The sequence below is a fragment of the Ambystoma mexicanum genome, chromosome 11 (genome assembly GCF_040938575.1).
Source record: "Ambystoma mexicanum isolate Mex_15411 chromosome 11, UKY_AmexF1_1, whole genome shotgun sequence".
Lineage (NCBI taxonomy): Eukaryota > Metazoa > Chordata > Amphibia > Caudata > Ambystomatidae > Ambystoma > Ambystoma mexicanum.
Window position 1 is genome coordinate 888015675 of NC_090934.1, and position 15063 is coordinate 888030737.

A 15063-nucleotide genomic window follows, 5' to 3' on the forward strand; every position below is an offset into this window, starting at 1 on the left:
TATGCAGTTTCCTATGCGCAGTATTCGTTTGTGTGATATACTCATTTATTTGTGACATTTATAAGTTATTGCTTTTCAGCCATACTGATGCCTTAAAAGGGGTTAGTGATTCAGCCCCTAACTGTGCAACTCAGTGAAATTGTCTTTAATGCCGGCGGGGGAAGAGTATCATTTTCCCAGGTACTTACTGTTGGGACTCTTGTGGTAAGGCCAGGAGTAAGCGCAGTAGTCTCAAATTGACAAACAAAATTACTAACAAGCCTTCCCAGCCACAACCGATATTACTGAAATGTTAAGGGCGCCTGACGGGATCATGTCTACTGTATCGAGCTGTGATTAGTTGACTTGCATTTTGTACATTTCAAACAATCTGGTAGCCAAGTTACTCACCTGAACAATGATTTTAATGGCTTTAGAACATGTTGTTCCCAGGGTGTTGCAGGGGATATTCTCGGTGATCACCCGGAAGTTGCCATTATAGTCAGAGCTGCAGTAATCCTTAAGACAAAAATGATGACATTGGGAATAATTAAGAATTGTCCGCCCAGCCTATTAGAGGGGTTGACATCCATGTTAATATGCACACCCCTAAAAGAATAGCGCAAATATGCACCTGAGCCAAGGTGTATTCACAGTTCCCATTGAAGGCGTAGGTTCTCCCGTCAAAGGTTCTGTAATGACCTTCTCCAAACAGGACACATGATCCCATGGTTATTGGCTTTATGCAGTTCCAACTCCCTTGTCTACAGACGCTGTGAAAGAGAGGACATTACATCTCAATGGTTTGCACACCAAAATATTGTCCATTTCAGGACAATAAATAAAACTTTGAATGGTTCAGATGAGCATGAGTGAATTAGGAAACACACATTTCTTAACTGTTATTCCTTTCTAGTTATTTGCTAGTAGGCTGGTGTGGGAAATTACAGTGAAAATTAGCACAGTTGCAGAAGAATAAAGCAACACGTGTGTCCCATTACTGACATGAAATACAATTTTAACGTAGTTAATTTAATGAGCACAATCATTAAATGCGCTGCTCATAACAAAAGTTACATTGGTAGGGAAGTGCTGCATACTTCTTTCTGTGCTGCACTTGGGCCGCACCAAGGCTCTCTTTGGCAGCATTTAGGCTGTTTGAGGCACGAGTCGATTAGAACAATTATAACTATGCTTATTAAGCAATATCATGCAAGCACTGGGGCATTACCGGACCAGGTAATGCACCGGGCATGGTAGAAACCTGAGTGAAGCGCAGGCTTTACTTTTGGCACTGGGCAACATTCAAAAGTGAAACAAAATAAACAAACAAGAAGGCTGCCAAGCACCAGGGAGAAGGGTCTCCCGTCTCCATTTCCATGGCTGCCATTCAAAGTGCAAAGAAAAATAAGCAAACAAGTTGGCCGCCATGGAATGGGGAGTAGTCCTTTTTCCCTTTCCATTGTGGCAATTCGCGCAACTGTGGAGAAGGACCCGGGAACACTGCTGTTCCCGGTGCCGGTATGGAACTAGGCAGCACAAGGTAAATGGGGCAGGGGCATGGGCAAAAAGAGGGTGGGGGAAGATGATGTGGGGCACAGGGGATAACTTACCTGGCGGGGAAGATAGCACCCTCCGTCAATGAGGAGGCTCGGAGTGGCGGGATTACTATATGGTAATTAGTTGGGAGAAATAGGTCACACCCCCGCTGGGTACGAATCCTGCATCTGACCCATCACTTCAAAGTACCTAAGCAGAACAAGAGGACCATGGCCTGCACAACTCCTAAGCAAAACCTTCCACCGTTCCATAGTCCTAGCCATAGCAAGTCCACCAAATGACTTACTTTCAAGTTCTTTTTACAGTATTGCAGAAGACAGGAGACAATTCAAACCTACATCATAGTACTGTGCTGTCACTTTTTCTATTCAAACATACAGACCCCAAGCAGCATTAAACCTTAGAGGGGGTTCCTCAAAGAGGTATTTTCCAATTGTTTGAAAATTGTGGATGGTGCTTTTACAGCCCCTGGAATGATGTGATTGGTGTCTTATTGGTTGCAGCATGAAAAAGGAATAATGAGATAAAGCAATTGTTATTGAGAGTGGAGCAGGGGATCACTAGGCAATGAGCAAGAACTCTGAAACTAATGGGTGGTAATGGGTGTAGCTGAAGTCTATGGCTACTGGGTTACTTTAAAGAACCGAATGGTGCAATATGGAAAGTGGCCATGGCCAAAGGCCATGGCTAGTGGGCCCCAACAAAATCTGGTGGTCAACATCTCAAGGGGCCACAGCGAAAGGCCATGGCTAGTGTGCCCAAAGGAAACAGTGTTGTGGGCATGGCTGAAGGCTGGGGCCACTAGTCATGGCCCGTTTAGGAGACCTATTGGAGCAATATGTAGAGTGGCCACAACCAAAGGCTGTGGGTGATGGGCATTGCCGAAGACCATGGCTAGTGGGACTGGAAGAAAGATATTGTGAAAACATATAAAAAGGCTACGACCGAAGGCTAGGACCAATGGTCATGGGCAGAGGCTCTAGCTAGTGTGCCCTAAAGACATGTATAATTGCCACTGCCAAATCCCATTGCCACAGAGTGGTTCCAAATGCTATATGTTGGGGAACATGTACATGTGGCTAATGGGCTGTAAAAAAATGATGGTATAACAAAACCCTTGAAATTCACTGAAAAACCTTTTGTTAAAATTTGGTTAAGTTGAGCAGATTTAACGCAACAAAATCTTTGAAATTCAATGGCTGTGGGATGTCATGACCAGCTTAACTTGGCATGTTCCTGTTTATGTCTCCCATGACGCTTTGTCCCCAATAATGCCATTTTGTATGCCACTGTGACTAAGCTGGTCATGACTTCCCACATCCACTGAATTTCAAGGGTTTTGTTGCATTAAGTCTGCATAGTTACCTGTTAGGACCCTCCAGACATTACTGGCTATATGGCATTTGGACACAACGGGAAGAAAGTGTCCACTGGGTGTGGATCACTTGCGTCCCCTGCACACTCAGGTCAATGCCAAAGGCAATCAGTAAATTAAGACATATGATTATGTAATACTCATGGAGATCTACTTCAAAAGTCTATTTGTATAATGTAGTAGAAACTGCTGTTAAGGCAGAAAAATGGTTTGCAGTAGAAGTATAGGGCAAGTTTACCACAAATGGAGTTATTTATGTAGATAATTAGATTATAATATTTTAGATGCTTTCATAATCTGCACAAATAATCATGTAATCACTTGGTTCTCGATTTCAACAAACAAATATCCAATTTATTGATACATGCCAGTCTAAATTCAGCAATATTACCAATTGTTGATCATCATATAGTGACATGTCTTCCAACAAATAAAAATACACATGTTAGGTACAGTCAGGCCTCCAGATCAGGTGCGTACCTGGCCTTTTTACACATGAAAATCTTGGCAATACGACAGCTTTATTATTTTCCTGTGTACATTTACACACAAGGTTAGAGCAGAGGGCAGTGCAAAGGCCAGGTTACTTGTCACAAACCAGAACGCTTCTTTTGATTTGTATCTACATGGATGTAATTGCAAGCCATGCCATGGATAAAAGCCTCTGAAGCAGAATGTATTTCTCTGAAGCTTCTCAAAAAAAGAAACTGCACATTGTGATTAAAGGAATGGTGTATTTCCATTTAGATTATGCTATGTTAATACTCATGGCGCAAATAGAAGCACTGTGCATATTTATTTTCCTAGCATTTTAAGATTGTATAATTAATAAGATGGAAAACTAAGTTGCAATTGAGAATTAACATTTTTTAACAAATTATGCTTCTTTTCCAATGAAAGCAAACCAGTATTTCACAATTGTATTTTTCAGACTGCCTGTGCTGTGTGCATAATCATGCGGCGACAGATCATTATTACACTTTAAATCTTCACTCTATTTATAAAAACAGTGGTAAAATGATGACTATGCACGGTCTAGGTTACATCCATTCAACCTTGCAGTCAATGGGGTACATTACTATAAATGGTCAGTGGCAGCAGTCTTTGCTCAAGGGTGAGTGATTGTCATTACACCAAACACAGGTGGTGTAGCCTCTCAAATCTTCAAGACTACAATTAAAACATCCAAAACCTGACTCTCCAGGAAGTGCAAGTGCTGTTCAAAAACAAACAAATGAATGTTACATTTGTACTTGAAATAGAAACTCAGCAAAACCTGTCACTTTGATAATCCAGATAGGTATTTAACTTTATGTAGCGCTTCATACATGGTTCGTCCAACATCTATGCATTGTGATTATTATACCTCAGTCGATACTCAGTTAACTGACCTCTGAAGGATGTTAGCCAATAAGATAGCTCAGCCAGTTGAGCACTCGTTGCTGAGATCTGTACCTGATCTGTAGGTTGCAGGTTCGAATCCTGGCAAGGCCAACTCAGCCTTTCATTCTTTCGACGTCGATAAAGGTGTACCGACTTTGGTTGAGTGATAATTGTGATAAATATGTTCTATGTACAGAGCTTTGCCAAAAGTGCTATATAAATAACCATTTGACCATGAGATTAGATATAGAATTTAGCATGGAGTCCTTGCCTCCCTGCACAGTTGTATCATAACATTGGGATACCATTAGGCAGTAATAGCTCCAGGAAATGAGGGCTTTTATTAAACACCAAAAGACAATTCTGCTATTGAAACCTCAAAACACACAATGCAATTCATGTTTGCTTTACTATGTAATTGGCTAGGTTTTTGTGTTGTCAACATTTAAATATGTACAGGAGAGCTCAAATGGCCAGACCTTAGAGAAATAATGAAAGGTGTATTCTGTCACAATGCAGAAAACTGCCGCGTAGTAAGGATTTCCATACAGTTTTTGCACACGTCGGCTGGATGTCACGTACATTTTACTCTCTTGCAAAGGATAAAAGTAATTTTTACTCTCTTAAAATCACATTTACTCTCAAAGTTTAAAAATAAGGAGTAAAATACACCCACCTCAAAATATTATCTGGAGCACTGGGTACAGTAGAGGCCTAACTACTATTCCAATGGCCCAACGCGTTTCGGGAAGAAAATTCCCTTCTTCAGGAGCAAAGTATTCAATGTTCTCAACTGTAAAGTTCATATGTTCAAGATCAAAAAATTCTTCTGAGCTATCTGCTTCCCTCTAGTGAGAAAATTACAGAAAATGGGGACAGTTTTAGTGTAATATTCACCAATATCAAGAATCATGAAGATTAGTGGTTTTTATAACCTCAAGAGTCCCTACCTCTCATTGGTGCCCCATCTGTTTTATGTCAAAATTCTACAAGTTGTCCCCTTTGGTGTGGAGGATTGGTCCAAGGTGGTTTATTAGGATGCTGGAGCCAGTGACTCTACAGGGAGAAATTTAGATATGCTAAAGACTACCAAGTAGCACATATAGTGGTGCAGACTAAAGATCAAACTGTCATTTTAAGGTAAGTACGATCAGGTTACTGCAACCTGCCATCTATGAGTAGTAATCATAAAATACTCTGTGTGGATGATGATGTAAACTCACCCCTTCTTGTAGGAAAATTGTGTGTAGGAAAACCACCGCAGCATATCACACCCATAGATCACACCCATAGAATCGAATATCTATCAAATATTTGCAAATCTACAGTTTGTGTACTGTTTGATTTGTATAGTTTGTATGTGAAGTTTTGGCTACGTCATGTCATTAAGATTGTAGAGTTTGGTAACAAGCACTGCAGTATAACATATCCATGGAAGTAAACATTTTGTATTGTGGTGTATGGTTAGGTGTTTGCTTCAATGTTTGTGTTATGGAGCAGTATTTATGAGTTGTATTTATTATAATATACTTACTGTTTGATTTTTTGTGATTGGATATATTGTTTTCATGACGTGGGTAACTGGAGCAGATATTCTTTTTCAATTTCTGTGATAAAAGAAAAGTTCATGTTAGTGTAGGTCTTTTATAAAGACTTATTACTTTGCAAAATAGACATTTCAGCTTTTTTCGACCATCATATTTAGTAGTTTACAAACCAGTGTACTGTGCAGTTTGCTCAGTTTCTGTGTTTGTTTTTTTAAATCATTGGGTCTGTGGGAAAAAAAAATCCATGCTGGATTAAAAAAAAACTTTTTTGTTATGCTACAGTCTATTTGTTTGTTTGTTTTCAGTGTTCGCTTGTTGTTTCTGGCTAATGTTCTATCTGTTGCTTTTTGCAGATTGTTACATACCTGTTGTTGAATTTTAACTGGTTATAGTTTTTTATTTATATTCTCAAGTTGCTGATCTATCTGTTGGATTGTTGCAGATTTTTGGAGCAGTTAGATACATGTTGGCGTATTTTAACTGTTTATTTCTTGTTATAATTTAGTGGTATTGATTTATCTGTTTGGTTGTTGCAGAATCTTGGGGCAGTTAGATACATGTTGGCGTATTCTAATTGTTTATAGTTTTTTAACTGAAGTTTTATTAATGTTTATGCACAGATTAGTTATTAGTGGTATTGATTTATTTGTTTGGTTGTTGAAAAATCTTGGAGCAGTTAGATACCTGTTGGGGTATTCTAACTGTTTATAGTTTTCTAATTGAAGTTTTGTTAATGTTTAAGAACAGATTAGTTATTAAATTTTGGTTTTAAGAAGATTAAATAAGCATTTGTAAGATTTGCTGGTAATCTCTATTTTAGAGTAATGGTACTATCATTACATTCAAACCATCCACATTTCTTTTTTATATGTGCAGTGTAGTGACCTGCATTGGTTGTGGCTCTTTCATGGTAGATTATACCTATTGTTGTGAAGGTTTTCTTACCAAGTGATACTTGATCATGTGTTAATCCAGTCAGCTTGCAGTTGTTTTTGGTACCATCTGCATTGTAATGCAGAAGCATTAGTATTACGTATTTACTATGTGTTTGTATTAGTAAGGTGGAGCGATTATCTGAGTTGCAGATAGTGCATATTCTACCATGGTTTGCATTTTGTACAAGTTGCTGAAATGGATGGATTCACAATAAGGTTTGGATACATACACGAAGCACTCATTAGGGATTTGTTCCTGTGGCACATTGTTACAGAGAGTGCATGTATGTTTCCACATGTATGAAATCTGGAACATTTCATTTATAGGTATGTTTTTGTTTTCCAGTACTTGTAGTAAGTACATTAGAAATTCTTGTGGATCTTCTTGTGAGTTTATAGTGAATTTCACCATTCCAGCACAGTAGTCCAATTCTTGTCTTATTCCATGAACACTATGGGCCTCATTACGACCCTGGCGCTAAGGGGTCTGCGCCAGCGTTAGCTGCGCGGACCCCTTACCGCCAACTACGAGTTCCTGGAGTGCCATGGTCATTTTTCCGCCCGCTTTTTGCGGGCGGAAAAATCCATGGCGCTCTGGGACCTTGGTGTTAATTACGCCACCGTATTTTACGGTGGCGTAATTAACTCCTTCCCCACTCCCATTGAGCCCTATGGGGCCGAAATGGGAATGGGGAAGGGTAAATGGGTCAATGGGGACTTACCGCCCCGCCGACCTCGGAATGGGGCGGTAAGTCCGCCATCCGCCATGGCGTAAAGGGACTTTGCGCCATGGCCGGAAAGTCCGTCGCTGGCGGAAAAAATCCGCCAGGGTCGTAATGAGGGCCTATATGTGTTGTCAGGATTTTTTGTTGCGTTTCTCTGAAGGACTAACATTTGCAAACACAATTGGTCTGTACTGTGTAAGTAAATGTTGTCAACAATTGGTGGCAATTGAAATAGAATATTGATTGCTACATTTGCGTAGCAACTTACACCAGTAATATTTGAAAATTTGAATGGACCAGATAGTTCTGTGTCTAAGTCATTTTTTCAGAGTGTGTGTTGCTTCTTTGAAGAAGTACCTGAGTTACTTTGAATAATAGATTCCTCTTTGGTTGTGGTAATTGATGAAGAATTAGCTTCTTTTACTCTCTTTGGAGGATTTGCCGTGAGATCCTGTTGCATTTCTGTTTGAATTAGTTTTCTTTTACAAAGTTTTCCTTTTTGTGGAACAGGATATGTTTTAAGATGGGGGTGTATAGTGAATGTAGTCTATTGTATTCTAAAATGCAAATAATATCATTGTTTACTTTACTTGCATCAAAGTTGATTAGAACTAGACGGTCAAGTGTACGTAAGAGTGATAGTGCTACGTAGCTCATGCCTTCTTTAAAGACTGTGTTCCCAATATCTATCAATGCTTTATCTAGGGTAAGACCTTGTGAGTTGTGAATGGTGACTGCGTATGCTAGAGTTAGAGAAAATTGTTCTCTGCGTACATATATGTCTTTGAAAAGAAGGAATCAAGCTGTTGAGCTCCCTATCCTTTTTACTTCTGAAAGTTTGTCAAAGAGAATATTGACAAACTGAATGTTGTTGTCACGTGGGTATGTTTGAAAGTCAACAACTGTACCCAGTGCTCCATTACCTAGTATTGCTCCACGTCAAGGTTACGTTTAAGCATTACTCAACAGTTTAAGGATAATTTTAATATTTTCTCAGAACCAGCTGTGTTGGAGATTGAATTGGTAAGGTATTTAGTCTTGTTGTGGCTTGTTGACACATGGGTAGTGTCATTCCATGTACCTCCTGTTTGTCTGTGGAGCAAATTTCAATTATTGGTTGCATTTATTTTTTCAACATTGTTTCACTGAATTTGGAACAGCTTGCAAGAGTTGGCATTAAGGACATACAATTGTCATTTTTGTGTGCTAATTGTTCCATGACATCACTAGCACATGAGTTATGGCCATAAAGTGCATGGATGTGCCGGGTATTTAATATTGCTTGTGCTTCTTGAGATAGTACACCAACTCTAATACTTTTTAAAATGTTGGCATAAGTGAGGTCTGCAGATTGGCGCATGTTTTCTGTTAATTCTCTGTATTGGAAATGTTGCCAAAGGTTGACATTTCCTATGCTGCCAACAGTTTTATGGCAGAGTTTGTGTCCTAAGGTTTTGAAAATAGGTTCACCTTTCAATGGTGTCAATTGAAGAAGATCTCCGAAAACAATAATGCGTTTTCCTCCAAAGAGCTCTTCGTAGTTTGTTTTAAGTACTTCTTGCAATCTGAGGTGAATCAAAGCCAACATTAGGTTGGAGACCATGCTCACTTCATCTATTAGTAGCATTTTCATTTGTTTTAACACTCTGCGTAGTTCCATTACAGCTTCTGTAGAAAGTTTGTAATATTCTAATTAGCTTTGGTGTTCTACTGGAAGGAGTAGAATTCGGTGTAAAGTGACACCGCCTATGTTGTAGGCAGCTAAACCTGTGGGTGCAGTTACAACAGCTGACAGTTTGTTGTTTGTCAATTGTTGAAGGAACTTGCTGATGATTTTGATTAAGAATGTTTTGCATGAACCAGCTTCACTACTGACATATAGTAGTATAGGTTTTTAATTTTGGCAGGTACATTCTTTATTTTCATGTTGTACACCATGTGCAATTTGTTTTGTTACTTCTTGAAAAATGGTGCGCTGCTCTTTTTTGATTGTAGTGCAGTTAAGTCTTCTGTATCTTCTTCATAGTGACACATGGTGTTCTCTACTTCTGTCATAGCCAATTCTGCCTCATTTGCTATTATTGGCTGTCCCAGTGATTCTTGGCTTCCTGTTACTGAGGGTTGACTACTGTCGGGAGTGTCCTTATCTAGTTGGGCCTGGAGTTCTTCTTAGTGTTGCTGTTCATTGTGCAACATTGTTTTGTACTGTTTAAAGTTTACATCGGTGATAGTGCTTTCATTTGCTTTGAAAGCGTCTTCATAGGAGTCATAGTTTTCTAGCATCTCTTCTTCTTTTCTCCATGGTTTAAAAAGTTGTAGCAGGGACATGTAATATAGTTCTTTATGTTCAGGAGTTTTTAATGACAATTTGATATGATTAATTAAGCTTTGACTGGTAAGTTTCACTAAGCTGCCTTCACAATTTGTCACTCTATATCGACCTTTTTTTTCAACAAGTTTTATATTATTTTTGTATGTGAAGTTTTGGGCTATGTGGTATAGACACATGGTTTCCAAAGTTGTACTCCTGTTTGTGTAGTATGTGTCTAGTAAATTGTTTTTCAAAATGTCTTGGCTGTTGGGATCATTTTTGGCTATTGTTTCTATGTCGTTGTATGATTTGAGAACTCTTTTTCTAGATTTAGCAGGACCAAGACTTAGCCATACTATATTTTCAGATTTTCCATACAAAGCAGTAACGGGTTAAATGATCTGCAGCTTCATAGGAGCCACATTCTCTCTAGCATTTTTATGCCTATTTTTATGCCTAAGCTGTACAATTTCGGAGATAGTGTTTTGTCCGATGATAGGTCATTCCAGAGGTCTTGAAGCTCTGTTTTTTCTGCTTTTGTTAAGAGGACTGTAACATATTGTGCAACTGAAGTGGAATTGTCTGCAATGTACTGCACATCTATGTTTGCATTCCATAGGAGGACAATGATTGCATTGTAATCATTGATATATTTTGCTTCTTCTGTTCTTTTTATGTAATATGTGTTCTTAGGTGATTTACCTTTAACACTATGTCTAACTGAAGACATGAAGTTGTTCACTTCACCTGTTTCTGTAACTGGTCTAGGGAAACCAAAGCGGCATTTGGTGTAGTATTTCCCTTTGTTTTTTGTATTTGCCATGACAATATTTGCCACATTTGTGTCTTTGTGTCTTTGAAATTGTACAATTTGTGCATGAAGATCACTATTTGTTGCTTCCGATGGAATTTCACAAGTGACGTATTTTTCGATAAACTGTAAAACAGTGGCATCACTGTCTTGACCAAATTTAGGAGCTCTTTAATCCATAAAAGCATGTGGATATGTGGTGCCCCTCTGGCTTGGTATTCTTTTCTCCAGAACAAGTGTTGCACTTCTCCGAGGGGAGGAACAGTTTTATTACAAATAAAGTGTAGCATAGCAATGAAACGATGATGGAAATATCTTGAAACATTAACAGGATCTAGAGAGCAAAGTTCTCCAGATGTTAGTATATCTATGTTTGTTTTGTTTTTGTTTGATATGTGTAGGAAATCATGTAAATCGTCCCATGCATATTCTGCACAACTTAATGTAACAAACCAAGTGGGTGGACCATGGTTTCTTATACATGTACATCTCTGTGACGTTGGAAGCAGTACTCTTTTGTACCACGCATGTTTGCTAACAGATTTGTAATGCTTGATTGTAAAACCTCATCTTTTTCTTGCACTTTTTATATTAATTGCCTAGCTGACATATTTTGAAAGTGGGTTCCTGATTTCAATGTGTGTGCAACTCTGTAACATAGAGTTGCTAGTTCACTTTCAAAGAGTAGGTGGAATATGTATTCCACATTTTGTCTAAATCTGGGATCTTTAGAATAGATTCGTAACAAGCAGTATTCTGATGCTGTTATCTGAATAGGTCTATCATCGTACCTTCCTCCTTTGCCAGTAGTAGAAAGTAGAGGAAAAGCATGTGCTTATATACTTTTTTCCCATATGCGGATTGGTGAACCTTTGGTTTGTCGTATTTGGTACGTTTCTAGTGCATCATCTATGGTGTCATTAGAGTGTAATGGATGAATTGTATAATGGTCTAAAATATTGGATACTGTAGCAGGATCTAGAAGTTCAAATTGGCCAGTTTCTGGTGAATCTTGAATTATTTCAGTTGTTTCCCTTAAGTTTTCTTCAATATATATTTATTTGTAGTATTCATTATTGTCTTTTAGATATTGCAAGGGTTGTCTAACTTTAAGTCTACGAGTTGTTGCCAAACTTTTTTGTCTTTTGTAGGTACACCATTTACTAAGACAATTAAAGATTGCTCTATTGGACTTTGCACTGCCCGAGTGTGCACATTTTCTTTCAGATCTAATGGCTGAATAAACTACTTTGCCACAAATGCCTTTCACCAATTCAGCGGGAGGTAATGTTGCTGTTTTTGGTTGTATGCTTATTATTGCTTGAAATGGGAATGGGTGCACTGTTTGAATTATGATGCTCTCATATAAATTGAGTTGTTGCAGGGGTTTTGGTAGTGGGAATAATTCCAAATTATTTGTGATAGCACATTAAGGAGTTTGGTTGTTGTCAAGTTTTGTAGTGCAGTAACTGCATAGTATTAAGGGGTCAGTTAGTTTGTATTTGTTTTCTGCTATAAGGTAGAGAGCTAACTCAAACCATTTGGAATCTTCATTGTCTTCTATTTTGTATGTTACGTCTACAGTTTTTGTGTTACTTTTATAAGAAAGTTCTGCGGCAACACACACACACATGGTTTGGTAATTCAGCAGATGTACTTTGAAATTTTAGTATTTCTTTTTTGTATGTGTGTAGTAGAAGGTTGCCATGTGTAGAATTGTTGTTAGTCTGTTGTAAATCTATTGCATTTTGTAAGTGGCTTTCACTTCCAAAATATTTTTTTGGGATATGCTCAATTTCTTTGCGTAGGTCTTTGGCTGTACCATGTAGAAGATTGTTATTTAAATTGGCTAGTGCTAAAGCAGGACTTTTAGCATAGTACAGTTTATCGAGTAGATTTCTTATATTTGAATGATGTGTTGATATCATTTCGATATGATGCAAGGTGCTTTTGCAAATAGGTCCTGAAATGCAGGATAATGAATGTCCTTGTTGTCCTGTGTATTTGCGCACTGGACAGGTATCCATATTTTGTAGCACTTTCATTTTGATTTTTTCTTTGCCTTTCACATACTGATTGAGGAACTGGCGTAAAGATTTGAGAGATTTTTTGGGAATGTTACACATTGACGTGCATGACCATTTGTATACTACACATGTTCTGGTTCGGTCGAATGGAGAGGTAATTCTGAGTTTTTTGGGGATATTTTTGGAAGCAGTATTTCTTATTGCATTATGGTATTATTAAGTTTTCATAACCTCGTCCACTGCTATGTATGGCAATTGTTTTTGTTTGGTTTTGTTTGTATGCTTCTTCATTAAAATATGGTCCTGGGCTCGTGGTGTGACTCCATTCACCTCCACAGATATTTAAGAAGTTATTTTTGTTGACATTCCGTTTATTGAAAAGTCTTTTTTGTAATTTAGTAGTTAGTTTTGTTAGTGATTTCATTCTGTTTAACACTAAAATAAATAACTTTCTTTTGAGAAGGATTGCACTGTCTATCAAAACTTCTAAGATTAATTTTCTGCGGTAGGTTTTAAGGGTTGTGCATGATTTGTCTCCTGTTTTTATAAGATTCTGAAGGACTCTGTGGTGGAACATTTTTGCTAAAAATACATTTTTGGTATGTTACTTGCTAGTATATCAAGATTTATAGGAGCAGTTTTAGTAGTAGTGTTAGCTGAATTCTTGCTAATCATTTTCTGTTTCGTTTTACATTTGATAGAGGAGGCAAAGTTTCTGTACTGGAAGATATTTTGTTTCGCTAAATGACTGTATTAGCTGTTTTGTTTGAACTTTTTGTACAAACTCTGCTAGAGATGGATGCTTATTTTCGACACTTTTATTTTCATTTGCTCTATTTCTGCGTTGCTTTCTACGGACTTGCTTTTTGGTAGGCATTCTTTGGGGTCTGTCGAAAAAAAAAAGAAGGTATGGGTTGGGCCGTTCTGCAATGTATGTGTCCTGTGTGCATGAGTGTCTGAGTATGATGGTAAAGATGTATGTGGTGGTGTATGATTGTGCATTGGGCAGCTACAATTAGTTTGGAAGGCTAATCTTCTATGTGTGTGTTACTATACTGTGGTTCAGATGACAGTAGAAACTGAGCTAGTGGTGAGGAAAAGCACTAATAGTAAATTTAATGGTATAAAATTAAAACAGTTCTTTGTTTTGTTGTACTAACATTCTAAGGGTTGAGTTATGTTATTTGTGTTCCAAAAACCGGGGATTTGTGTGCCATTCTGCCTGCTAATCCCTGTTTAATAAATGGGGATTTGTGGGCAGAATGGTTCAGAAATCTCGTTTTTTTTGGTGAGCAAATTACATGAATGAACTACACAGTGTGTTTGAGTAACAATAAGAATATTAAGGTAGTATTGTACTTAATCTTTTTGTGGAATGAGCAGGTTTCTTCGGATATGTTGTTTGTAGTTCAGATGCTACTGCTTTTCAGGAGAGTGGTCTTCACTGCAATTGTAAAAGAAAGAAGTTAGTAATTGTGTGTGTTTATAGCACTGATGTTAATTTAGACGTTGATTTTTATGTTTTTGTAGTAGTATTCTTGTTTGATATCTGAACATAGTGTATACATGCATTTCATTTGACTATGTGCAGCCTTTATATTTTATTTACAATATGTTAGTTCAACATGGTTTGCAAATTAGTAGAATTTTAAGTGTATGAAATTCACTTGGTTTTTTAAAGCTGTGTTGTAGATAGCAGACTGGTTTCGAAATGACAGTTGATTATAGTAGATGGGAAAAATTGCACTAAGTCGATTTTTAAAGGTTATGCAGGTTTAGTGGCATTACTTTGTTTATATACATTCATAAGATTTGAATAAAATATGCATACCTGTAGTTTGTATTCATGCATGTGGATAAGCATGGAGCTGTAAGTAGAAATATTCGAGACTTGTACAGTAGTTTTTGTAGTAGGTGCTTTCCAATGATATGAGACTTGTACTCAGAGTGATGAGCAGTACATTTGAAGTGCGGAAATCTGCTGATGGAGTTAGATGTAGAGGTCTTGGATGTGATTGGTGGATGGTTGTGTGACTGCTTAGCTGTATCCAATGAGGGAATGGCACCGAGAGTGATGTGGAAAGGGTAGAAGGGCTGGCTAAGAGTTACGCACTTCGCGGACACCGCAGCTGTCCGCGGGTAGGGAGTGCCACATCCAGGGTTTTCCAGCAAATACAGCATGGAAAGGGGACTGTAGGGATCAGCCAATCAGATGTTTAGGTTGTGGATTTGTGTTGAAAGAGACTGTGTGTAGGAAAGATGGCAGAGGTGCATAAAGTCAGGGTGTTGGTACTTGGAGATATGTTTGTGCATGGTTTACAGCAGTATGTTCAATGCAGGCATGTGGCAAACAATTTCGATGTTAAAGGAGTGGAGGTGTTGTGGAGCACTGTGCCTGATTGCAATGTAC

General features: G+C 38.1%; 1 protein-coding gene across 1 annotated transcript in view; it reads right to left on the reverse strand.

Annotated features, from left to right (window-relative positions):
• The window catches only part of LOC138505058 (mucin-2-like), an 894965-nt gene that overhangs the window by 450839 nt on the left and 429063 nt on the right, over positions 1 to 15063 (reverse strand). Inside the window, exons 21-22 of the mRNA XM_069625383.1 lie at positions 614 to 752; positions 391 to 498 (exon numbers count right to left, since the gene is read on the reverse strand). Coding sequence (XP_069481484.1) covers positions 391 to 498; positions 614 to 752 — 247 coding nt within the window. The remainder of the gene's footprint in view (positions 1 to 390; positions 499 to 613; positions 753 to 15063) is intronic.